We start from the raw sequence: 27,761 nt of genomic DNA, 5'->3' as shown, positions 1-27,761 counted from the left end.
GGCGGGCAGCCGATTTTGTGGAAGCCCTACCCGCAAGCGCGCAGACACAGCTAGAGGAGCTGATGCGCCGACTTGATCTGCGTTTCGGTACGCGCGATGAGGAGGAGGCAAAAGCAGCCTTAGAGGCACGCCGTCGCCAACCCGGTGAGGACCTGCCTGATTATGCCGAGGATGTGCGCGAGCTAACAAAGATCTTACACCCGGGGTACACAACAGAGGTTTTTTATTGGTTAGATGGCGTAGATATATGAATGTCTTCAAACCCGCCACCACCCGACAGCCCATTTAGTCAGGTTCGTCACGTAAACAGAATGTGCCAATTCGTTACCTGCACGGCACACCAGTTGTGTGTTGGAGAGCTAAAGCCACGACATTGATGATCTATGTTCGTGTTTGAGTACAGATGAAGCTGTCACGTTTTTAATTCATTAATGTTTTATCGTTGAAGCGATTTGTGGATCGAGTACGCCAGCCCCACATTTAGGTCGCCCCTTGACGCTGGTTGGCTTGCCACTTCATCAACGCACATTTATCGTAAATTCTGTCGCGTTTTTGATCCACAAATCGTCGCATTGAACGCGGCAGTCGCGTGACAGGAAATTACTTGGACAATTTAAGAAAAAAATTGCTCACAAATGCACTTCACCTACCTCTCATCTCACTCCACTCTCCTCTCATCTCACTCCCCTCCACTCACTCTCCTGCCTCTCCCTCTCAATCCACTCCCCTCCACGCACTCTCCTGCCTCTCCCTCTCACTCCACTACCCTCCACTCACTCTCCTGCCTCTCCCTCTCATCCCACTCCACTCCACTCACTCTCCTGCCTCTCCCTCTCATCTCACTCCACTCACTCTCCTGCCTCTCCCTCTCATCTCACTCCACTCCACTCACTCTCCCGACCCTCCCCTCTCATCTCACTCCATTCCCCTCACTCTCCTGCCTCTCCCTCTCATCTCACTCCCCTCCACTCACTCTCCTGTCTCTCACTCCCCTCCACTCACTCTCCTGCCTCTCCCTCTCATCTCACTCCACTCACTCTCCTGCCTCTCCCTCTCACTCCACTCCACTCCACTCACTCTCCTACCTCTCCCCTCTCATCTCACTCCACTCCACTCCCCCCACTCTCAGACCCCTTCCCCTCTCGTCTCTCCGTGGCCGCGTGTATTTTCACTCGCGACACGTTATTAACATTCACGTCTTCAGCTCCCAGTCCCCCGAGCTTGGAGAACTTCGCTCCCCATTCCGGCGTCAGTGGGAGCCGTCGCTCTCCCAGCTTTGGCATCTCCCGTGCCTCCAGGCGCACCTCGTCGGGGCCTTTGGGAGGAAGTTTGGGGGAGCGACCGCCCTCCGTGTTACCGCCACCACCGCCGCCATCGCCGCCGCCGCCCAAGTCGTTAGCTATCCAGGAAACTTCCCTGGGCCGGCGCCTGAGACACCGCGGCCGGCAGCGGCGGCCTACGGCCAGGCCGCTCAGCAGGCAGACGGCCAGCGACAGGGGGAGCAGCACAGGCAGCAGGGAGCCTGGGGGAGGGGAGGGGGAGGGAGGGGGATGGAGGGAGGGGGGGGGAGGAAGGGGATTGAGACCACAAACTCCAAATACTCCCCTACTTAGGTACCATGCAATTGCAGGCGGACAACTCTACTAACGAACAAGTAACGTTCCAGAGCTCCGTGTGTTCCTAAGTCTCAACGTCACCACCATCACGGTCAACTACTCAGTCCCCTATCACCCCCCCCCCCCCCCCCACTCACCATCCACGCCGGCGGAAGCCGGGGGGACGAATCTGCCACCGTCGATGGTCGTGACGCCCTCGCTGGACTCACACGAGGAGCCAACACCGTCAACGCTGCTGCACTCCTCCACCTCCTCCACCTCCTCCTCCTCGTTGTCGTCGTTGTCATCGTCCACCTTCTCTCCTGATGGCGCACAAAAAACACAGGAAGGCCGTAGGTACGTCTATGGGTCTCTGTGTGGTGAGTCTATGGGTCTCTGTGTGATGAGTCTATGGGTCTCTGTGTGATGAGTCTATGAGTCTCTGTGTGGTGAGTCTATGGGTCTCTGTGTGGTGAGTCTATGGGTCTCTGTGTGATGAGTCTATGGGTCTCTGTAAGGTGAGTCTATGGGTCTCTGCGTGGTGAGTCTATGGGTCTCTGTGTGGTGAGTCTATGGGTCTCTGTGTGGTCAGTCTATGGGTCTCTGTGTGGTCAGTCTATGGGTATCTGTGTGATTAGACTCTGGGTCTCTGTGTGATGAGTCTATGGGTCTCTGCGTGGTGAGTCTATGGGTCTCTGTGTGATGAGTCTATGGGTCTCTGCGTGGTGAGTCTATGGGTCTCTGTGTGTGATGAGTCTATGGGTCTCCGTGTGATGAGTCTATGGGGGGGATCGGCAACAACACACCACACACTCACCACACTCACCACACTCACCACACACACTCACTACACTCACTACACTCACCACACTCAACATACACACACCACACTCACCACACACTCACCACACACTCACGACACACACACACACTCACCACACTCACCACACTCAACACACACTCACCACACTCACCACACACTCACCACACACTCACGACACACTCACCACACTCACCACACACACACCACACACACACACCACACACTCACCACACACTCACCTATCTCGCAGCTCATGCCGGAATACCCTTGGGGGCAGTTGCAGGTGAACTCATCCGGCTTGGCGTTGATGCAGCTGCCTCCATTCAAGCACGGCTGGTGGCTGGCGCAGTAATTCAGATCTAGCGAGAAGCGAGGGAGGGGAACGGCAACAACAACATCCACCACCGTGTGACAATTGGGTTTCCCCCTTTTATCTGGCAGCAAAACAGCGACGTTAAGATGTTAAAACACCAAATTGTGAAACCCTTTTACAAGGAATCACGTCACTGCATTAACCAAAATGCTTGTGGTCAGAATGCAAACAAAACACATCATCTGATAGTAGATGATGATGATGCGCTGTCCTTGAAGCTGATTGGTCCACACCAGAGACGGCTTTCTTTAGAGCCTCGTCTCAAACGGTGTGAGACCAGAGGTGACCTCTAGACCAGAGGTGACCTCTAGACCAGATGTGACCTCTAGACCAGAGGTGACCTCTAGACCAGAGGTGACCTCTAGACCAGAGGTGACCTCAAGACCAGAGGTCACCTTAGACCAGAGGTGACCTCTAGACCTGAGGTGACCTCGAGACCTGAGGTGACCTCGAGACCAGAGGTGACCTTTAGACCAGAGGTCGCCTCTAGACCAGAGGTGACCTCCAGACCAGAGATGACCTCTAGACCAGAGGTTCATTCTGAACCGCAAGGCATTGTGGTTTGTGCAGTGACGTCATGCCTTGTAAAAGGTTTCACAGTTTGGTGTTTTAACATCTTAACGCCGCTGTTTTGTTGCCAGAAAAAAAGGGGAAAAACTTATTGTCATATTTTGGTACTGGCAGAGGAGGTCCCATGATGTAACATCCACAACCACCACAACCACAACAACCACCACCACATCCACCAACACCACCACCACAATCACCACCACCACAACCACAACCACCAACACCACCACCACCAGCACCACCACCACCACCAACACCACCACCAACACCATCACGACTATCACCATCACCACCACAACCACCACAACCACCACAACCACCATCACCACCACTATCACCACCACTATCACCACCACCACTATCACCACCACCATCACCACCACCACCACCAGCACCACCATCACCACCACCATCACCACCACTATCACCATCACCACCACTATCACCACCACCACCATCACCACCACCACCATCACCACCACCACTATCACCACCACCACCATCACCACCACCATCACTACCACTATCACCACCACTATCACCACCACTATCACCACCCCCACCACCACCGCCACCACCACCACCGCCACCACCACCACACACTCACCACACTCACCACACACACCACACACACCACACACCACACACTCACCACACTCACACCACACACCACACACTCACCACACTCACCACACACACACCACACTCACACCACACACACCACACACTCACCACACACACCACACACTCACGACACTCCCCACACACACACCACATACTCACCACACTCACCACACACTCACCACACTCACACCACACACTCACCACACTCAACACACACACAACACTCACCACACTCACCACACACTCACTACACTCAACACACTCACCACACACACACCACACTCACCACACTCACTACACTCACCACACTCACCACACACACACCACACACTCACCACACACTCACCACACACTCACTACACTCAACACACACACACACCACACTCACCACACTCACACTACACTCACCACACTCAACACACACACACCACACACTCACCACACAATCACTACACGCACCACACTCACCACACACACTCACCACACACTCACCACACTCACCACACTCACCACACACACACCACACTCACCACACACTCACTACACTCACCACACTCACCACACACACTCACCACACACTCACTACACTCAACGCACACTCACCACACTCACCACACTCACACTACACTCACCACATTCACACACACACACACCACACACTCACCACATACTCACCACACTCAAAACACACACACCACACTCACCACACACTCACCACACACTCACAACACTCACCACACTCACCACACATACTCACCACACACTCACTACACTCAACACACACACACCACACTCACCACACTCACCACACTCACACTACACTCACAACACACACACCACACTCACCACACACTCACCACACACTCACGACACACTCACCACACTCACCACACTCACCACACACACAACACACACTCACCACACACACCACACACACTACACTCACCACATACACTCACTACACTCACCACACTCACCACACACTCACCACACGCTCAACACACACTCACCACACACTCACCACACTGACCACATTCTCCACACACTCACAACACACACTACACTCACTACACACTCACCACACACTCACCACACTCACCACACTCACCACACACACACCACACTCACCACACACTCACTACACTCACCACACTCACCACACACACTCACCACACACTCACAACACTAACCACACTCACCACATACACACCACACTCACCACATACTCACTACACTCCCCACACTCACCACACACACTCACCACACACTCACTACACTCAACACACACACACCACACTCACCACACTCACCAGACTCACACTACACTCACCACACTCACACACACACCACACTCACCACACACTCATCACACACTCACGACACACTCACCACACTCACCACACTCACCACACACACCACACACACTACACTCACCACACACACTCACTACACTCACCACACTCACCACACACTCACCACACGCTCAACACACACTCACCACACCACACACACACACCACACACTCACAACACTCACCACACTCACCACACATACTCACCACACACTCACTACACTCAACACACACACACCACACTCACCACACTCACCACACTCACACTACACTCACAACACACACACCACACTCACCACACACTCACCACACACTCACGACACACTCACCACACTCACCACACTCACCACACACACAACACACACTCACCACACACACCACACACACTACACTCACCACATACACTCACTACACTCACCACACTCACCACACACTCACCACACGCTCAACAAACACTCACCACACACTCCCCACACTCACCACATTCACCACACACTCACAACACACACTACACTCACTACACACTCACCACACACTCACCACACTCACCACACTCACCACACACACACCACACTCACCACACACTCACTACACTCACCACACTCACCACACACACTCACCACACACTCACAACACTAACCACACTCACCACATACACACCACACTCACCACATACTCACTACACTCCCCACACTCACCACACACACTCACCACACACTCACTACACTCAACACACACACACCACACTCACCACACTCACCAGACTCACACTACACTCACCACACTCACACACACACCACACTCACCACACACTCACCACACACTCACGACACACTCACCACACTCACCACACTCACCACACACACCACACACACTACACTCACCACACACACTCACTACACTCACCACACTCACCACACACTCACCACACGCTCAACACACACTCACCACACCACACACACACACCACACACTCACCACACACTCACCTATCTCGCAGCTCATGCCGGAATACCCTTGGGGGCAGTTGCAGGTGAACTCATCCGGCTTGGCGTTGATGCAGCTGCCTCCATTCAAGCACGGCTGGTGGCTGGCGCAGTAATTCAGATCTAGCGAGAAGCGAGGGAGGGGAACGGCAACAACAACATCCACCACCGTGTGACAATTGGGTTTCCCCCTTTTATCTGGCAGCAAAACAGCGACGTTAAGATGTTAAAACACCAAATTGTGAAACCCTTTTACAAGGAATCACGTCACTGCATTAACCAAAATGCTTGTGGTCAGAATGCAAACAAAACACATCATCTGATAGTAGATGATGATGATGCGCTGTCCTTGAAGCTGATTGGTCCACACCAGAGACGGCTTTCTTTAGAGCCTCGTCTCAAACGGTGTGAGACCAGAGGTGACCTCTAGACCAGAGGTGACCTCTAGACCAGATGTGACCTCTAGACCAGAGGTGACCTCTAGACCAGAGGTGACCTCCAGACCAGCGGTGACCTCCAGACCAGAGGTGACCTCCAGACCAGAGGTGACCTCTAGACCAGAGGTGACCTCCAGACCAGAGGTGACCTCCAGACCAGAGGTGACCTCTAGACCAGAGGTGACCTCTAGACCAGAGGTTCATTCTGAACCGCAAGGCATTGTGGTTCGTGCAGTGACGTCATGCCTTGTAAAAGGTTTCACAGTGTGGTGTTTTAACATCTTAACGCCGCTGTTTTGTTGCCAGAAAAAAAGGGGAAAAGTTATTATCATATTTTGGTACTGGCAGAGGAGGTCCCATGATGTAACATCCACAACCACCACAACCACCACAACAACCACCACCACATCCACCAACACCACCACCACAACCACCATAACCACCACCAACACCACCACCAGCAGCACCACCATCACCACCACCAACACCACCACCAACACCATCACAACTATCACCATCACCACCACCACAACCACCACAACCACCACAACCACAACCACCATCACCACCATCACCACCACCAACACCACCACCACCCCCACCATCACCACCACCACCATCACCACCACCCCCACCATCACCACCACCACCATCACCACCACCACCATTACCACCACCACCATCACCACCATCACCACCACCACCACCATCACCACCACCACCATTACCACCATCACCATCACCACCACCCCCACCATCACCACCACCACCATCACCACCACCACCATCACCACCACCACCACCATCACCACCACCACCATTACCACCATCACCACCACCACCACCAACACCACCACCATCACCACCACCCCCACCATCACCACCACCACCATCACCACCACCACCATCACCACCACCACCATCACCACCACCACCATTACCACCATCACCACCACCACCAACACCACCACCATCACCACCACCCCCACCATCACCACCACCACCACCACTATCACCACCACCACCATCACCACCACCACCCCACCACCCCCACCATCACCACCACCACGGATGATGGTGATGATGATGATGATGATAGGTAAATATTGATGGACACATCCGAGCGTTGGATGGGGAGCGAGTGGAGGGAAATTCACCGGGTGACTTGGGGGGTGGAGGGGGGAGGAGGGGGGGGGAGGAGGGGAGGTAGGTGGAGGAGGTGGGGAGAGGGGGTAGGTGGAGGAGGGGGGGTAGGTGGAGGAGGGGGGGGAGGAGGGGGGGGGAGTAGGAGGAGGGGGGTGCGGTAGTGGCACCTTTGTCACAGAGGAGGCCTCCCCAGCCACTGTCACAGCTGCAGCGCCAGGGCTGCTGTCTGCAGCTGCCGTGGCCACAGCCTGGGTAGGGGACGCAGCGCTGGCACAGCTCGCCCTGCCACCCGGAGCGGCACCTGCAGACACGCGGGCAGTGCTGAGTCTATGGTGCAGTGTTGAGTCTATGGGCAGTGTTGAGTCTATGGGCAGTGTTGAGTCTATGGTGCAGTGTTGAGTCTATGGGCAGTGTTGAGTCTATGGTGCAGTGTTGAGTCTATGGTGCAGTGTTGAGTCTATGGTGCAGTGTTGAGTCTATGGTGCAGTGTTGAGTCTATGGTGCAGTGTTGAGTCTATGGTGCAGTGTTGAGTCTATGGTGCAATGTTGAGTCTATGGGCAGTGTTGAGTCTATGGGCAGTGCTATGGTGCAGTGTAGAGTCTATGGGTAGTGTTGAGTCTATGGTACAGTGTTGAGTCTATGGTGCAGTGTTGAGTCTATGGTGCAGTGTTGAGTCTATGGTGCAGTGTTGAGTCTATGGTAGTGTTGAGTCTATGGTGCAGTGCTGAGTCTTTGGTGCAGTGTTGAGTCTATGGGTAGTGCTGAGTCTATGGTTCAGTGTTGAGTCTATGGTGCAGTGTTGAGTCTATGGGGAGTGCTGAGTCTATGGTGCAGTGTTGAGTCTATGGGCAGTGTTGAGTCTATGGTGCAGTGTTGAGTCTATGGGCAGTGTTGAGTCTATGGTGCAGTGTTGAGTCTATGGGCAGTGCTGAGTCTATGGTGCAGTGTTGAGACTATGGTGCAGTGTTGAGTCTATGGTGCAGTGTTGAGTCTATGGTGCAGTGTTGAGTCTAGGGTTCAGTGCTGAGTCTATGGTGCAGTGCTGAGTCTATGGTGCAGTGTTGAGTCTATGGTGCAGTGTTGAATCTATGGCTAGTGTTGAGTCTATGGTGCAGTGCTGAGTCTATGGTGCAGTGTTGAGTCTATGGTGCAGTGTTGAGTCTATGGTGCAGTGTTGAGTCTATGGGCAGTGTTGAGTCTATGGTGCAGTGTTGAGTCTATGGGCAGTGTTGAGTCTATGGTGCAGTGTTGAGTCTATGGGCAGTGCTGAGTCTATGGTGCAGTGTTGAGTCTATGGTGCAGTGTTGAGTCTATGGTGCAGTGCTGAGTCTATGGGCAGTGTTGAGTCTATGGGCAATGTTGAGTCTATGGTGCAGTGCTGAGTCTATGGGCAGTGTTGAGTCTATGGGTAGTGTTGAGTCTATGGTGCAGTGTTGAGTCTATGGGCAGTGTTGAGTCTATGGTGCAGTGTTGAGTCTATGGGCAGTGCTAAGTCTATGGTGCAGTGTTGAGTCTATGGTGCAGTGTTGAGTCTATGGGCAGTGCTCAGTCTATGGTGCAGTGTTGAGTCTATGGTGCGGTGTTGAGTCTATGGTGCAGTGTTGAGTCTATGGTGCGGTGTTGAGTCAATGGTGCAGTGTTGAGTCTATGGGCAGTGTTGAGTCTATGGGCAGTGTTGAGTCTATGGGCAGTGTTGAGTCTATGGGCAATGTTGAGTCTATGGTGCAGTGCTGAGTCTATGGTGCAGTGCTGAGTCTATGGTGCAGTGCTGAGTCTATGGGCAGTGTTGAGTCTATGGTGCAGTGTTGAGTCTATGGTGCAGTGTTGAGTCTATGGTGCAGTGTTGAGTCTATGGGCAGTGTTGAGTCTATGGTGCAATGTTGAGTCTATGGGCAGTGCTGAGTCTATGGTTGAGTCTATGGTGCAGTGTTGAGTCTATGGGCAATGCTGAGTCTATGGTGCAGTGTTGAGTCTATGGTGCAGTGTTGAGTCTATGGTGCAATGTTGAGTCTATGGTGCAGTGTTGAGTCTATGGGCAGTGTTGAGTCTATGGTGCAGTGTTGAGTTTATGGTGCAGTGTTGAGTCTATGGGCAGTGTTGAGTCTTTGGGGCAGTTTTGAGTCTATGGTGTGGTGTTGAGTCTATGGTCCAGTGTTGAGTCTATGGTGCAGTGTTGAGTCTATGGTGCAGTGTTGAGTCTATGGGGAGTGCTGAGTCTATGGTGCAGTGTTGAGTCTATGGGCAGTGTTGAGTCTATGGTGCAGTGTTGAGTCTATGGGCAGTGTTGAGTCTATGGTGCAGTGTTGAGTCTATGGGCAGTGCTGAGTCTATGGTGCAGTGTTGAGACTATGGTGCAGTGTTGAGTCTATGGTGCAGTGTTGAGTCTATGGTGCAGTGTTGAGTCTAGGGTTCAGTGCTGAGTCTATGGTGCAGTGCTGAGTCTATGGTGCAGTGTTGAGTCTATGGTGCAGTGTTGAATCTATGGCTAGTGTTGAGTCTATGGTGCAGTGCTGAGTCTATGGTGCAGTGTTGAGTCTATGGTGCAATGTTGAGTCTATGGTGCAGTGCTGAGTCTATGGGCAGTGTTGAGTCTATGGGCAGTGTTGAGTCTATGGTGCAGTGTTGAGTCTATGGGCAGTGCTAAGTCTATGGTGCAGTGTTGAGTCTATGGTGCAGTGTTGAGTCTATGGGCAGTGCTCAGTCTATGGTGCAGTGTTGAGTCTATGGTGCGGTGTTGAGTCTATGGTGCAGTGTTGAGTCTATGGTGCGGTGTTGAGTCAATGGTGCAGTGTTGAGTCTATGGGCAGTGTTGAGTCTATGGGCAGTGTTGAGTCTATGGGCAGTGTTGAGTCTGTAGAGGTGTTAACTATGCGCTGTTGCGTAACCTGCGTTGCCACCAGGGCAGTGCAGCATTACCCCTGGGTACAACGGTTGGGGTCAGTCGAGGTGAAACGGATCGTGGCCAGGGTTTGGTGCGAACCAATCAGACGGTTCCACGTGGGAATGTGTGATTGGTTCTACCTGGCCACGAAGGGGTATAAGACGGGTGACCCAACGGACCTCGGGGGTTCTCTCCCGGCACGAAGACAGAAGACTGGGCTGAAGCCTAGCTAGGACCCTGGACCAGCCTTTCAGCCCTTCTAAGGGCTAAGGCTCGGCATACCCAGTGGTCAGGACCCACCGGGCCAGCGGTGGGTCAGATAGCCTCCCCTAGGTCCTAGCCGGAGGACTAGGATAGCGGTAGACGTGTGAGTCCCGCCAAGTCCGGAGGTTGTACCTCCTTAGGTATCAAGGAGGTTAGCGGTAGACGTGTGAGTCCCGCCAAGTCTGGAGGCTGTACCTCCCTAGGGTATCGGGTGAGGGGACCGAATATCCCTCTGTGTGTGTTAAGCGATGTATAAGGAAGTAATACAATAAACAGAGTGTGCCTCCTAAAGAAGTCTGCTCGTCCTTACAACACTACAACTGGTGTCAGAAGTGGTTGGAAATGGAAACCAGAAGTTCAGCCCACGCGCGGAGCCAGAACGAAGAAAACGCTGTCTCACCTGCATGCACCCCCAGCTCCGCTGAAAACGCTGCCGCGTTGACGGCCGCCCAGCCACCGGTTGAGCAGCCGGTTGCTCCCCCTGCCATGGGGGATGGACTCAGGGCAGCACACGGCCGTCTCGCTCAACTCCTACACGCCGCGGCCTCAATTCTCTTAGAGATCAACTTGGAGGTTGCGGGCAGGCCGAGTCAACCGCCGGCAGACGTTCCCGCCACCGGCCAGGGCAGACATTTTGATTTTCCCGCCGGGGAACCACGTGATTCCGCCGGAAGCGGAAGCCAGGGGCATCCTGGGAACGCGGGGGGCCCATCACAACCCGCAACGTCATCAGCACGCGACGCTGCGAATTCAACTTTCTCAGCGGACGCCGCGTCATCACTGTACCGACACGGTACAGTAGACTCTATCGGCCGGGAAATCGCCGATCTCCGGCTCGAGACGGTACAAGCTGAGGGGGAGACGACGTCCGCCATCCAACAACGCCTGCCCATCTTCCGAGAATTCACATCTGAAGGGGGCGACTGGGCAGCATTCCAGCGTCGCTTCCTGAGCCACCAAGAGATGGTGGGCTGGTCGGACGCACAGGCGCTCCGAGCACTACCGGCCACTTTGGATGACGACGCTCTCGTCTCGCTCCTCACCATCCCCAGGCAACAAAGGGCGACTCTTCAATCGGCCCTCCGACGGATGTCCGACGTGTACGGGCCTCCATCCGACGTCCGCAGCCGATTTTACGACAGGCGACGCCGCCCTAAAGAGTCTCCGTTGGCATTCCGGACCGCTCTACTGGCGATGGCAAGAGCGGGTTACCCTCGCATGGACGACGAGGCCATCGATGCCATCGTTCTCCAGGAAATGCTGGAGCTGGCGCGCGAGCTGCGCATCGTCATCCAAGCGGTGGACGACGACAGTATGTGCTCGCTACGAGCCGCTCGGTGCATCCACGCACATCTGCTGCTCCACACGGAATCGACCATCGCCGCCTCGGCTTCGACGTCGGAGTCTTCCAGCAGGGATGCCGAGTTCTCCCCCGACCGGGCCTTCATGGCGACCAGGTCAACGGGCCGGCGATCGTCCGACCACGCTGGTCGCCGCAACGACCAGCAGCGGGGACGGCCTGCTCCACGCGGCGACGTGACGTGCTTCAACTGTGGCCGACGAGGCCACATCTCCTCTGACTGCCGTGCGCCTCGACGACGCCCCTCCGCATCCCGGGGCCAGGACTACAGGACGTCCACGGCATCGCGGCAAAACCAGGCAAGTCGCGACGCCTCTCACGCTCGGCCCTCATTCACACCATACACACTGCAGCGCACCATAAGAAGGGCTCGCGATTCAGCGTGTGATGGGGGGTATTCTGGCGTTTGTTCGCGGCCACTCGGACCTGGGCAGTGGTCTGAGTTGGCCCATAGGGTAGTCGCGGCGACGGCAGGTTCATCCGTGGTTGTCGGATCAATCGAGGGTGTGGAATTTCGCGTGTTGGTCGATACTGGTGCGTCGGCTACGATCATTTCGGATCTGATTTACAATATACTGCCCGTACGATGCCGCCCCTTGGAACGGGTTTCTATCCCGTGTTTCGCCGCTAATGGCAGTTCACTTGGCATTATTGGGCAAATTCGGGCGCAAATTTCGATTGGAGACATTAAATTGGCAGGGCCTATTTTGGTCTCTTCTTCCCTCGCCGTGCCGTGTTTGTTAGGCACTGATTTTCTCGCGAAAATGCCTATTAAGATCCTTGTAGATCAAGGCTGCATCGAACTCCCGTCGGGTCGACGGATGGCGTTCTTGCCCACACCCTCACATCCGCGCATGGCTAGTGCCTCGGTGCAGGCGTTTGTTGCGAGCACAGTCCGCATTCCGCCAGGGACACAAATGCTCGTGCCCTTGCAACTTAAAAAACCGCTAGCCCCGGAGGCCTCGGCACATGGCATTTTGCTGGGGCCTTCAAACGCAGCTGCTAAGGGGTTAGATTTGGTGGCTGCACAGACCCTCGTAGCAGCCGACAGGGAGCCGTTCTTGCAGGTTTTGAATGTCGGATTGTCCACAACCGTCATTCCGCAAGGAACTGTGCTCGCTCACGCGACCCCGGTGCCGTTGGGGACCGGAGTCGCGGGACACGTGCGTGACACGCCGCAGGTCCCACCTCCTTCCGAATCGGATGAGAGATGGTTGGACGCGCTCTGCACAGACACGGGTGATCTGTCTCATTCGCAGCGAATTAAATTGCGCGCTCTTCTGCGAGAATTTTCCGATGTCTTTAGTAAATCTAAATTTGATATTGGCTGCACCAAGCTGCTGCGTCACCACATTGATACTGGTGACGCTGCCCCGATTCGACAAAACCCGTTTCGGCTTAGCCCGGCGGAGAAACAGCATGTTAAATCGGCTGTGGATGACATGCTGAAGGCCGATATAATTTCTCCCTCCACTAGTCCCTGGGGTGCTCCAATAGTGCTGGTCAAAAAGCACGATGGCAGTCTCCGTTTTTGCGTTGATTTTCGGCGCCTAAATAAAATCTCGGTAGCGGACGCCTACCCTCTCCCTCGTATGGACGAGTCATTGGATGCCCTGGCAGGGGCGCACTATTTCTCCACCTTGGACCTTCTGTCGGGGTTTTGGCAACTACCCCTCGACGAATCGTCAAAACCTAAGACTGCTTTTCGGACACCACAGGGCCTTTTCGAGTTTAATAGATTGCCCATGGGTCTCCACTCGGCCCCAGCGACGTTCCAGAGGCTCATGGAGCTGGTCCTCGCTGGGCTCCAGTGGGACTCATGTCTCATTTATCTTGACGACGTCATCGTCTTTAGCCGCACGTTCGGCGAACACATCGAACGGTTGCGTGCTGTCTTCTTGAAAATGCGGGCCGCTAACTTGAAATTCAAGCCGCAGAAGTGTCACCTTCTGCGTGAGTCTGTGCGCTATCTGGGCCACATAGTTAGCCGCTCGGGCATCTCTACCGACCCTGAAAAAACCAAATGTGTTCAACATTGGCCGACCCCTACATCTGCGGGCGATGTTCGTAGTTTTATTGGTTTTGCGTCGTACTACCGCCGGTTTGTTGCTGGCTTCGCGACGATTGCCAAGCCGCTCCACGCCCTTACGTCGAAAGGGGTGGCGTTTCATTGGGGGGACGCAGAACAGGCTGCGTTCGACTCCTTGCGGAACGCGCTCGTGACGGCACCGTCCCTTGCGTACCCCGATTTTTCCGTGCCATTCGTGTTGGACACCGACGCTAGCAATACGGGGATTGGGGGTGTTCTGTCACAAAAAGTTGATGGCATTGAAAGGGTTGTTGCCTATGGTAGCAGAGTCTTGTCTCTTGCTGAACAAAGATACTGTGTGACCAGACGTGAGCTGCTGGCCATTGTTTTTTTTATTCAGCAATACAGGCCGTACCTGTATGGTCAGCATTTTACCGTGCGATCTGATCATTCGGCTTTACAGTACGCTCTGCGGGTTGACCAACCGTCCGGGCAGCTTTCTCGGTGGCTCGAAGTCCTTCAGGACTACGATTTCAATGTCACTTACCGTAGGGGTGCACAACACACGAATGCCGATGCGTTGTCTCGCCTTCCGCCGGCTCAAAAATGTGCGTGTTTTTTGGGCTCGGGCCGTTGTAAGCCGCCACCGCCTGCGCAGGTCGCGCCTCTCACAACGGTGTCAGCCGCACTTCCCACAGCCTCAGCGCCGATGTTGGATCATGCAGATCCAATGGCCAGTGACGATTTGCTCGGGCTAACTTTGGCCGAATGGGGTCGGCACCAGGGCGAGGACATGTCATTATTGAGGTTGCGTCGCCACGCGAATAATGCGGTTCCAAGACAGGGCAAATTTAATTCATTTGTCATGAAGCGCGGCTTGTTGATGCATTGGGATGCTGACTCGTGTCAACATAAAATCGTCGTGCCATCCGCCTTGCGATGCAAGGCCGTATGGGCGGCGCATGAGCGTTTATTGCACCTGGGTGTTCATAAGACCATTGGGTTGTTGCGGTTGCAATTTTTCTGGCCGGGCATGCTGCGCGACGTCACTGACATTTTGCTGGGATGCACCCATTGTGCGCAACGTAAACCACCGGCTAAACCGGCATGCCCACCCCTGCAACCCATTTCGGTCTCTCGTATAAATGAGTTGGTGGCTCTCGATATTTTGGGCCCTTTTCCTACTACGCCACGGGGTAATAAGTACCTTCTGGTTGGGGTAGAGTATTTTACACGGTGGCCTATGGCCTGGGCCCTCCCCAACCAGTCGGCGGCGGCCGTTGTGGACGCCTTTGTTCAAGGCTACGTCCTGGACAAGGGCGCACCAGAACGGTTGCTGACCGATCAGGGAAGAAATTTTTCGGGAGCCTTGCTGACTGATGTGTGCCGCCTGTTGGGCACTAAGAAAGTGCGCACTTCGCCCTACCATCCCCAGACCGACGGCATGGTGGAGCGCCTTCATAGAACTCTCACCGCTATGTTATGCCATCAGGTCGATGAATCCCACCTCGATTGGGACTTGCAGGTTCCGGGGGTCCTCGCCGCATACCGTATGGCACCTCACGCGGCGACGGGATTTTCCCCGTTCTTTCTAATGTACGGCAGGGATGCCTTTCCTCCCGCCGACGTTCGGCTGGAAATCGAACAGCCACCGCAAAAGTCAAAGCTCGTTGACCACTTGCGATTCAGCCTCCGTAAGTTGGCCGAGGCACGGGAGGCCGCCATTGAAAATTCGGCTTCCCGCCAACGGGCGAATTTGCGACTGCGGGACCCTCGGTCGTACACGCATCGGTGGGCACCGGGAGACAGGGCATGGCTCCACTGCCCCCAGGTGCCGGTGTCCACGTCGGCCAAACTCCTCAGACCATGGCGAGGCCCGGTTGAGGTAGTGGAAGTCCTGCGTCCCAAATGTGTTAAAATTCGCTGGGGACGGCGTCGCTGGTGCGTTCACCCCTCTCGGTTAAAACCCTTCGTCACGCCACGCGTCCCTCCACAACACACACGACATGGGGGCCGAGTGTGCAACGCGTCCGACGAGCCAGATGTTGCCCCGTTGGTGCCTAACCCGCAGCGCAGGCGTGTCATTCCTCCTGCAGATGACGCGGGAGTGACGGCTCCATGCAGGCCACGTTCGGCCTCAATGGACCGTGGAGCAGCAGGTGTCCCCGTGGAGATGCCTAAAGGCCCACCGGATGCTCTGGCTCATCCTCCTCCTTCCCTTGTGCCGCCAACAAAGCCTGCCATCCCCTACGATGGTCCCGCGAAACGCACGCGCGCGAAATCTCGCCGGTTGTTATAATGTTTTTTTTTGGCATGTCTAGTGCCTTGTACATACGTTATGTTGTTAAGGGGGGTATTTATAGGGGTTTAATTGTTCTTGTTGTTCGTGAGGCACACTCACAATTCTTCTACCGTTGGTAATTTCGGAGTTCCCATTGTTGCAGCCGGGACGGCTGGAGCTTCCGAAGGAGGGGGTGATGTAGAGGTGTTAACTACGCGCTGTTGCGTAACCTGCGTTGCCACCAGGGCAGTGCAGCATTACCCCTGGGTACAACGGTTGGGGTCAGTCGAGGTGAAACGGATCGTGGCCAGGGTTTGGTGCGAACCAATCAGACGGTTCCACGTGGGAATGTGTGATTGGTTCTACCTGGCCACGAAGGGGTATAAGATGGGTGACCCAACGGACCTCGGGGGTTCTCTCCCGGCACGAAGACAGAAGACTGGGCTGAAGCCTAGCTAGGACCCTGGACCAGCCTTTCAGCCCTTCTAAGGGCTAAGGCTCGGCATACCCAGTGGTCAGGACCCACCGGGCCAGCGGTGGGTCAGATAGCCTCCCCTAGGTCCTAGCCGGAGGACTAGGATAGCGGTAGACGTGTGAGTCCCGCCAAGTCCGGAGGTTGTACCTCCTTAGGTATCAAGGAGGTTAGCGGTAGACGTGTGAGTCCCGCCAAGTCTGGAGGCTGTACCTCCCTAGGGTATCGGGTGAGGGGACCGAATATCCCTCTGTGTGTGTTAAGCGATGTATAAGGAAGTAATACAATAAACAGAGTGTGCCTCCTAAAGAAGTCTGCTCGTCCTTACAACACTACAAGTCTATGGGCAATGTTGAGTCTATGGTGCAGTGCTGAGTCTATGGTGCAGTGCTGAGTCTATGGTGCAGTGCTGAGTCTATGGGCAGTGTTGAGTCTATGGTGCAGTGTTGAGTCTATGGTGCAGTGTTGAGTCTATGGTGCAGTGTTGAGTCTATGGGCAGTGTTGAGTCTATGGTGCAATGTTGAGTCTATGGACAGTGCTGAGTCTATGGTTGAGTCTATGGTGCAGTGTTGAGTCCTTGGGCAATGCTGAGTCTATGGTGCAGTGTTGAGTCTATGGTGCAGTGTTGAGTCTATGGTGCAATGTTGAGTCTATGGTGCAGTGTTGAGTCTATGGGCAGTGTTGAGTCTATGGTGCAGTGTTGAGTTTATGGTGCAGTGTTGAGTCTATGGGCAGTGTTGAGTCTTTGGGGCAGTTTTGAGTCTATGGTGCAGTGTTGAGTCTATGGTCCAGTGTTGAGTCTATGGTGCAGTGTTGAGTCTATGGTGCAGTGTTGAGTCTATGGTGCAGTGTTGAGTCTATGGTGCAGTGTTGAGTCTATTGTGCAGTGTTGAGTCTATGGTGCAGTGCTGAGTCTATGGTGCAGTGTTGAGTCTATGGTGCAGTGCTGAGTCTATGGTGCAGTGCTGAGTCTATAGGTAGTGTTGAGTCTATGGTGCAGTGCTGAGTCTATGGTGCAATGTTGAGTCTATGGTGCAGTGCTGACTCTATGGGTAGTGTTGAGTCTATGGTGCAGTGTTGAGTCTATGGTGCAGTGTTGAGTCTATGGGTAGTGTTGAGTCTATGGGCAGTCTTGAGTCTATGGGCAGTGTTGAGCCTATGGTGCAGTGTTGAGTCTATGGGTAGTGTTGAGTCTATGGGGAGGTGCTGAATCTATGGTTAGTGTTGAGTCTATGGTGCAGTGTTGAGTCTATGGGCAGTGTTGAGTCTATGGTGCAGTGTTGAGTCTATGGTGCAGTGTTGAGTCTATGGTGCAGTGCTGAGTCTATGGTGCAGTGTTGAGTCTATGGTGCAGTGTTGAGTCTATGGTGCAGTGTTGAGTCTATGGGCAGTGTTGAGTCTATGGTGCAGTGTTGAGTCTATGGGCAGTTTTGAGTCTATGGTGCAGTGTTGAGTCTATGGGCAGTGCTGAGTCTATGGTGCAGTGTTGAGTCTATGGTGCAGTGTTGAGTCTATGGTGCAGTGCTGAGTCTATGGGCAGTGTTGAGTCTATGGGCAATGTTGAGTCTATGGTGCAGTGCTGAGTCTATGGGCAGTGTTGAGTCTATGGGCAGTGTTGAGTCTATGGTGCAGTGTTGAGTCTATGGGCAGTGCTAAGTCTATGGTGCAGTGTTGAGTCTATGGTGCAGTGTTGAGTCTATGGGCAGTGCTCAGTCTATGGTGCAGTGTTGAGTCTATGGTGCGGTGTTGAGTCTATGGTGCAGTGTTGAGTCTATGGTGCGGTGTTGAGTCAATGGTGCAGTGTTGAGTCTATGGTGCAGTGTTGAGTCTATGGGCAATGTTGAGTCTATGGTGCAGTGCTGAGTCTATGGGCAGTGTTGAGTCTATGGGTAGTGTTGAGTCTATGGTGCAGTGTTGAGTCTATGGGCAGTGTTGAGTCTATGGTGCAGTGTTGAGTCTATGGTGCAGTGTTGAGTCTATGGGCAGTGCTCAGTCTATGGTGCAGTGTTGAGTCTATGGTGCGGTGTTGAGTCTATGGTGCAGTGTTGAGTCTATGGTGCGGTGTTGAGTCAATGGTGCAGTGTTGAGTCTATGGGCAGTGTTGAGTCTATGGGCAGTGTTGAGTCTATGGGCAGTGTTGAGTCTATGGGCAATGTTGAGTCTATGGTGCAGTGCTGAGTCTATGGTGCAGTGCTGAGTCTATGGTGCAGTGCTGAGTCTATGGGCAGTGTTGAGTCTATGGTGCAGTGTTGAGTCTATGGTGCAGTGTTGAGTCTATGGTGCAGTGTTGAGTCTATGGGCAGTGTTGAGTCTATGGTGCAATGTTGAGTCTATGGGCAGTGCTGAGTCTATGGTTGAGTCTATGGTGCAGTGTTGAGTCTATGGGCAATGCTGAGTCTATGGTGCAGTGTTGAGTCTATGGTGCAGTGTTGAGTCTATGGTGCAATGTTGAGTCTATGGTGCAGTGTTGAGTCTATGGGCAGTGTTGAGTCTATGGTGCAGTGTTGAGTCTATGGTGCAGTGTTGAGTCTATGGTGCAGTGTTGAGTCTATGGCGCAGTGTTGAGTCTATGGGCAGTGTTGAGTCTATGGGTAGTGTTGAGTCTGTGGGCAGTGTTAGTACTTCCATCATCCCCAACTCCCTCCCTCCCCCCATCCACGGTGCCTATTGTGGCCTGTTGGACACCACGGCCCTGACGAGACCCCACGTGGACATCGCCAGGTATGGCTGCGAGACGATGCAGCGCTGACGTCGTCAGGGAACGGTTGCAAATGGTTTAAAAATGCAAATCCTGTTCATTCCTTCACTATACACTACGCTATACACTATACTATACACTACACTATACACTACACTATACACTACACTACACTATACACTACACTACACACTACACTATACACTACACTACTATACACTACACTATACACTACACTACTATACACTACACACTACACTACTATACACTACACTACTATACACTACACTACTATACACTACTATACACTACACTAAACACTACACTACTATCCACTACACTACACTATACACTACACACTACACTACACTACACACTACACTATACACTACACACTACACTATACACTACACTATACACTACTATACACTACACTATACACTAGTATACACTACACTATACACTACTATACATTACACTATACACTACACTATACACTACACACTACACTCTACACTACACTACACTATACACTACACTATACACTACACTATACACTACACTATACACTACACTACTATACACTACACTATACATTACACTACACTATACACTACACACTACACTACACTATACACTACACTACACACTACATTATACACTACACTATATATTACACTTTACACTACACTATACACTACACTACTATACACTACACTATACATTACACTACACTAAACACTACACACTACACTATACACTACACTATACACTACACTATACACTACACTACTATACACTACACTATACACTACACTATACACTACACTACACTATACACTACACTATACACTACACTATACTTTACACTACACACTCCACTACTTGACACACGACGTCGGTACGCTCAGCGGCAGGTCGTCCAACGCCTCGCTGGGAGTGCATTGCGGCGTTGTTGGCGTCAAAGTTTCGCTCACCGGCATTGTCCGGGGACGTCGCAGCCTCCACGCAGCGAATCGCAGCCCGGCCTGCAAATTGCTGAGGCAGGAAGCCGAAGAGAAAATTCGTCGCCATTCTGGCAAATCGCCCGACCACGGCGACGATTCCACTGGTTGATGTAACGGCGAAACGTCACGGTGCTCACACACATTGTCAATGTCGTGGATTTACTCTGCAAACACACCGGTGGGCTCATGTCGTATACTACACTATACACTACACTACTATACACTACAATATAAACTACACTACAATATGCTACACTACTATACACTACACTACAATATACTACACTACTATACACTACACTACTATACACTACACTATACACTACACTACAATATACTACACTACTATACACTACATTATACACTTCACTACAATATACTACACTACTATACACTGCACTATACACTGCACTATACACTACACTATACACTACACTATAATATACTACACTACAATACACTACTATACACTACACTATACACTACACTATAATATACACTACTATACACTACACTATACACTACACTATACACTACACTACTATATACTACTATATACTATACGACATTACTATACACTACACTATACACTACACTACTATACACTACACTACTATACACTACACTATACACTACACTACTATACACTACACTACTATACACTACACTATAATATACTACACTACTATACACTATACTATACACTACACTACTATACACTATACTATACACTACACTACTATACACTACACTACTATACACTACACTATACACTATACTATACACTACACACTACACTATACACTACACTACTATACACTACACTACTATACACTACACTACTATACACTACACTATACACTACACTACTGTACACTATACACCACACTACTATACACTGCACTATACTTTACACTACAATATACTACACTACTATACACTACTGTACACTTCACTATACTATACACTACTGTACACCACACTACTATACACTATAAACTACACTATACTTTACACAATACTTTACACGATACACTACACTAATATACACTACACGACTATACACTACTATACATTACACTATATACTGCACTATATATTACATTAAACACGACTATACACACACTATGCACCGCTAGACACTGCACTACTATACACTATACTGTACACTACACTACTATACTATGCACAACTATACACTACACTATACTATACACAACTATACACTACACTACTACACTATACACTACACTATACACTACACCATACACTACTATACACTACACTATACAGTACACTTTACACTACACTATATTATACACTACACTATACACTACACTATACTATGCACTACACTATACACTACTATACACTACACTATACACTACACTATACACTATACTATACACCACACACTACTATACACTACTATACACCACTATACACCACACTATACACTACACTATACACTACACTATACAATACACAACTATACACTACACTATACACTACTATACACTACACTATACACTACACGATACACTACACTACTATACACTACTATACACTACACTATACACTACACTATACACTACACTATACACTACACTATACACTACACTAAACACTACTATACACTACACTACTACACTATACACTACTATACCCTATACTACTATACTGTACACTATACACGACACTATACACTACACTATACATTACTTTAAATTATAATAGTAACAAATTGGCATTTTGTTGACGTTACAAATCCCTTACTGATTGGTTGTGTCGGGTGGTGGAGGGTTACGACACAACATCGATACTTATGCAATCTGATACCAACAAACCTTTGTTACGACAAATATCGGTCGTGAAAGGCTCCCTACGCGTCAAGCTTGAGAAATAATTCACTTCTAAAGCAACGAGGTCGTCAATTCGGGGCGGCGGTTTCAGAGTGCACGGCCTCCCAGCGGCTCCCCAAGATATCGGCAGGAAAGAACACTCCAGAAGGCCGCTGCTGCTGCGAGAATGAGCGGAGTTGGCGTGGTGGTGGTGGTGGTGGTGGTTCATGCTCCTTGACGAGCTCAGCAGCAGCGAGGGAGGTGTCGGGGGTTTATTTGTGTCAAGGATTGTGTTGTGTGTGTGTGCTTCATCAGGGCCTCACGTCACCACCGCTACCACCACCGCTACCACCACCGCTACCACCACCGCTACCACCACCAAAACTACCACCACCGCCACCACCACCACCACCGCCACCACCACCGCCACCACCATCACCACCACCGCCACCACCACCACCACCACCACCACCGCCACCACCACCACCACCACCGCCACCACCACCGCCACCACCACCGCTACCACCGCTACCACCACCGCTACCACCGCTACCACCACTGCTACCACCATCACCACCGCTTCCACCACCACCACCGCCACCACCGCCACCACCACCACTACCACCAACACCACCACCACCACCGCCACCAGCGCACCTCTGTCACAATATTCCCCCGCCCAGCCCGGCATGCACTCCTTGCGTCCGTGGGCGTCGCACTCGTTGTGGCCGAAGTGGTCGTCACGGCGACGGCACCACCGCTTGCAGTCGGCGCCGTAGTAGTCGGCGTGGCAACGCACGCGGACGCGGTACTCCAGGGCGGTGGCGTTGGCGGCGGCCGCGTGGTGCAGCGTCCGCCACGGCTCGCCGGGGCGGTCGCCGATGACGTGGACGGCTCGCGTCACCTGCCGGAGATCTCCTCCTGTGTGGGGGGGGGGGGGTGGAGGAAGAGGAGGAGGAGGATGTCGCGTGAAGATTCAAATAAATAGCGAAATAAAAATGTGCAAAATAAAAAGCGTGCGAATATTTATTGAAATATTTACATGAATATTTTTTGTTGTTTTTTTACGTGACTTTACCAAAAAGAACCAAAGAGTATAGAAATATTACATGAATATTTATAGAAATATTTACATGAATATTTACGTAACTTTTTTTGCTGTATTATGTAACTATGTAAATACATATCTAGATAAATATATGAACAATAAATACGTGTTATATGAAGATTTAAATAAATATGGTCGTAAATATTTAAACTATATTCATTAAAAAAAATAAATTCAATATTGGCTGCGAATTTTAATAGCGCGGTGAGCTAACCACTGCACCACCGCTCATCATACGTGAGCAATATGCACGTACACACACGCGTACACACACAAAGACAAAGATCCCCCATATAGCCTTAACAGACTGTAGGGGCAAGTGCTGTTAGCGAGCACCTATGAAGGCTGGAACGGTACACGAGGGGGTGGGTGGCCAGCACCACGCCCGACCGCCTTTGTCTCCCTAGTGGCAATGTTTACACACCGCACCAGGTACTCATTTGAGGCTGAGTCGACCTAGGGGAGGCCCGGGACCGGTTCAGATAATCGTCACTGGTGTTGGCCGTGAGCGGGAATCGAACCCGGGTCGCCAGGTTCATAGCGCAGCGCGCTAACCGCTACACTATCGCTCCCCACACACACACGTACACACACACGCGTACACGCACACACGTACACACACACGTACACACGCACACACGTACACACGTACACACACACGTACACACGCACACGTACACACGCACATGTACACACGCACACGTACTCACACACAAGTACACACACACACGTACACACACGCACGTACCTGGCGCGGTGCCGTTGTGCTGTTCCCACACATCCACAGCCAGCGAGCACCACAGCTGCAAAGTTCAAGCTCACCGTCAATGAGTCACTCATTGATGGCGAGGTCACGGCGAGGTCACGGCACTCCCTCCCCTCTCTCACTTCCCTCCTTCCCTGCCTCCCTCCCCTCCCTCCCTCCCTGCCTCCCTCCCCTCCCCTCTTACTTGGAGAAAGCTGTGAATTGTTATACAAAGGAGGTTACCCTTCACCCGTGATAGCTCAAAACCGCAAATGGCAACCACAAGCCCCACCACCACCACCACCACCGCCACAACCCCCACAACCCCCACCACCTCAACCACCACCACAACTCCCATCCCCACCACAACCACTGCCACAACCACCACCACCACAACCCCCACCACCACAACCGCCACCACAACCACCACCACAATTCCCACTACCACAACCCCCGCCAGGTGAGCGTCTCACCCTCACCAGGTGAGTGTCTCACCCCCACCAGGTGAGCTTCTCACCGTCTCCAGGTGAGCGTCTCACCCCCACCAGGTGAGCGTCTCACCCCGACCGGGTGAGCGTCTCACCCTCACCAGGTGAGCGTCTCACCCTCACCAGGTGAGCATCTCACCCTCACCAGGTGAGCGTCTCACCCCCACCAGGTGAGCGTCTCACCCTCCCCAGGTGAGCGTCTCACCCCCACCAGGTGAGCATCTCACCAGGTGAGCGTCTCACCAGGTGAGCGTCTCACCCTCACCAGGCGAGCGTCTCACCCTCACCAGGTGAGCGTCTCACCAGGTGAGCGTCTCACCCTCACCAGGTGAGCGTCTCACCCTCACCAGGTGAGCGTCTCACCAGGTGAGCGTCTCACCCTCACCAGGTGAGCGTCTCACCAGGTGAGCGTCTCACCCTCACCAGGTGAGCGTCTCACCCCCACCAGGTGAGCATCTCACCAGGTGAGCGTCTCACCAGGTGAGCGTCTCACCCTCACCAGGCGAGCGTCTCACCCTCACCAGGTGAGCGTCTCACCAGGTGAGCGTCTCACCCTCACCAGGCGAGCGTCTCACCCTCACCAGGTGAGCGTCTCACCAGGTGAGCGTCTCACCCTCACCAGGTGAGCGTCTCACCCTCACCAGGTGAGCGTCTCACCAGGTGAGCGTCTCACCCTCACCAGGTGAGCGTCTCACCAGGTGAGCGTCTCACCCTCACCAGGTGAGCGTCTCACCCCCACCAGGTGAGCATCTCACCAGGTGAGCGTCTCACCAGGTGAGCATCTCACCCTCACCAGGCGAGCGTCTCACCCTCACCAGGTGAGCGTCTCACCAGGTGAGCGTCTCACCCTCACCAGGTGAGCGTCTCACCCTCACCAGGTGAGCGTCTCACCAGGTGAGCGTCTCACCCTCACCAGGTGAGCGTCTCACCAGGTGAGCGTCTCACCCTCACCAGGTGAGCGTCTCACCCTCACCGGCCACGCGAAGTCGAAGGCCACTGACAGGAGGAGCCCCGCACCGCCTTCGCCGCGAGCGGTGGCCGAGCCCAAGGGGCACGGGCGGAGGCCCGGCGAGGGCCTCAGCCCGTGGGACGCCTCCCCGAGGCAGACGCGGACCACGAAGGAGGAGGGGAAGGAGCCACGCAGAGCGTCGCCCCCGCTGGGCAGGGCCTGGAGAGAAGTCACCTGCAGGGAGAAGTCGCCAGAGGCGTCGCACTGCTGGGGGGGAGGGGGGAGGGAGAGGAGAGGAGGAGGTGAGGGGGGAGGTGAGGGAGGTGAGGGGGGGACATTGTAAGGAGCAACAGCAGGGGCAGAAGCAGCAGCAGGGGCAGCAGCGGCAGGGGCAGCAGGGGCAGGGGCAGCAGCAGGAGCAACAGCAGAAGCAGCAGCAGGGGCAGCAGCAGCAGGGGCAGCAGAAGCAGCAGCAGGGGCAGCAGCAGCAGGGGCAGCAGCAGCAGGGGCAGCAGCAGCAGGGGCAGCAACAGGAGCAGCAGCAGGGGCAGCAGTGGCAGTAGCAGCAGGGGCAGCAGCAGCAGGGGCAGCAGGAGGCCGGTGCAGTACGAACCCCGCACAGCGGCAGCAGCAGCAGGGGCAGGAGGAGGTAGCGGACAAAGTTCCCTGCTGCGTGGGGCCGCTGCAGATGCAGTTCACCCATCCTCCTCCTCTCCCTCATCCTCTTCCTCCTCTTCCTCCTCCTCTCCCTCCTCCTCTTCCTGCTCTTCTTCCTCTCTCCTCTTCCTCTTCCTGCTCCTCTCCCTCCTCCTCTCCCTCCTCTTCCTTCTCTTCCTCTTCCTCCTTCTCACCTTTCTCCTCCTCACTTCACCTTCCTCCACACCTCCTCCGTCTTTCGAGTAAGCTCCTCTCTGCACCACCGCCACCGCCTCCCCTCTTCTGCCTCTCCACACGTGATGATGGTGGTGGTGATGGTGGTGATGGTGATGGCGGTGGTGGTGATGGTGGTGCAGGGATATGACATCAGCATTGGACGCGAGATGATTGTGGTGGTGGTGGTGTTAATTTGCATTATCCCAGCCACGCGTTGTGCTACAGGTGCCCAACCCCCCAACCCATCACTTAATTCACTGAGTGGTTAATTGCTTCGGCCAGGTGCGGCCGTCAAACCGCGTGCCGCTTCAACAGCTGCGAACCAGGTGGGGGGAGGGGGGGTGGGGGGAGGGGGGCGGCGTTGTTGTCGACTCATTGTTTGAGATTCTGTGGCAACGCATTGACCGCTTGGATTGGTGCAAAGTGTCTGTCTCTCTCTCATCATCACCATCATCATCACTACGGTGGCTAGGAGGTTAACTCTCTCGCCTGGTACACGGGGGGTTGTGGGTTCAATACAGACCATGAGGATGTCTGCTGCTGTACATTTGGAGTTATTTCTCTCTCTCTCTCTCATCACTCATCATCACTACGGTGGCTAGGAGATTAACTCTCTCGCTTGGTATATGGAGGTCGTGGGTCAATACAGACCCTGAGGATGTCTGCTGCTGTACATTTGGAGTTATTTATCTCTCTCTCATCACTCATCATCACTACGGTGGCTAGGAGGTTAACTCTCTCGCCTGGTACACGGGGGGTCGTGGGTCAATACAGACCATGAGGATGTCTGCTCCTGTACATTTGGAGTTATTTCTCTCTCTCTCATCATCATCATCACCACTACAGTGGCTAGGAGGTT

General features: G+C 53.2%; 1 protein-coding gene across 2 annotated transcripts; it reads right to left on the bottom strand.

The window, feature by feature from the left end:
* Window positions 1–206: 206 nt before the first annotated feature.
* LOC142913363 (protein jagged-2-like) lies at window positions 207–27,113 on the bottom strand. 2 transcript variants are annotated; one of them, XM_076060884.1, is made up of 10 exons: window positions 26,643–27,113; window positions 26,054–26,296; window positions 24,596–24,650; window positions 23,397–23,660; window positions 20,869–20,929; window positions 8,072–8,205; window positions 6,325–6,444; window positions 2,658–2,777; window positions 1,754–1,918; window positions 207–1,522 (listed from the first exon to the last, which is right to left on the bottom strand). In XM_076060884.1, the coding sequence occupies exons 1-10, from the start codon at window positions 26,748–26,750 to the stop codon at window positions 1,101–1,103; spliced, it is 1,692 nt and encodes a 563-aa protein (XP_075916999.1). In that variant the 5' UTR covers window positions 26,751–27,113; the 3' UTR covers window positions 207–1,100. The 2 variants fall into 2 exon arrangements, with proteins under 2 accessions (XP_075916999.1, XP_075917000.1); XM_076060885.1 differs by having other exon boundaries at window positions 26,054–26,293.
* Window positions 27,114–27,761: the final 648 nt, after the last annotated feature.

This window comes from Petromyzon marinus, unplaced genomic scaffold (genome assembly GCF_048934315.1).
Source record: "Petromyzon marinus isolate PM22_M1 ecotype Great Lakes invasive population unplaced genomic scaffold, UKy_Petmar_22M1.pri1.0 PM_G_Scaffold_25, whole genome shotgun sequence".
In the NCBI taxonomy this organism is placed as follows: Eukaryota; Metazoa; Chordata; class Hyperoartia; order Petromyzontiformes; family Petromyzontidae; genus Petromyzon; species Petromyzon marinus.
The sequence above is the reverse complement of the archived record's forward strand: the minus strand, read 5'-3'. Positions and strand labels throughout refer to the sequence as shown.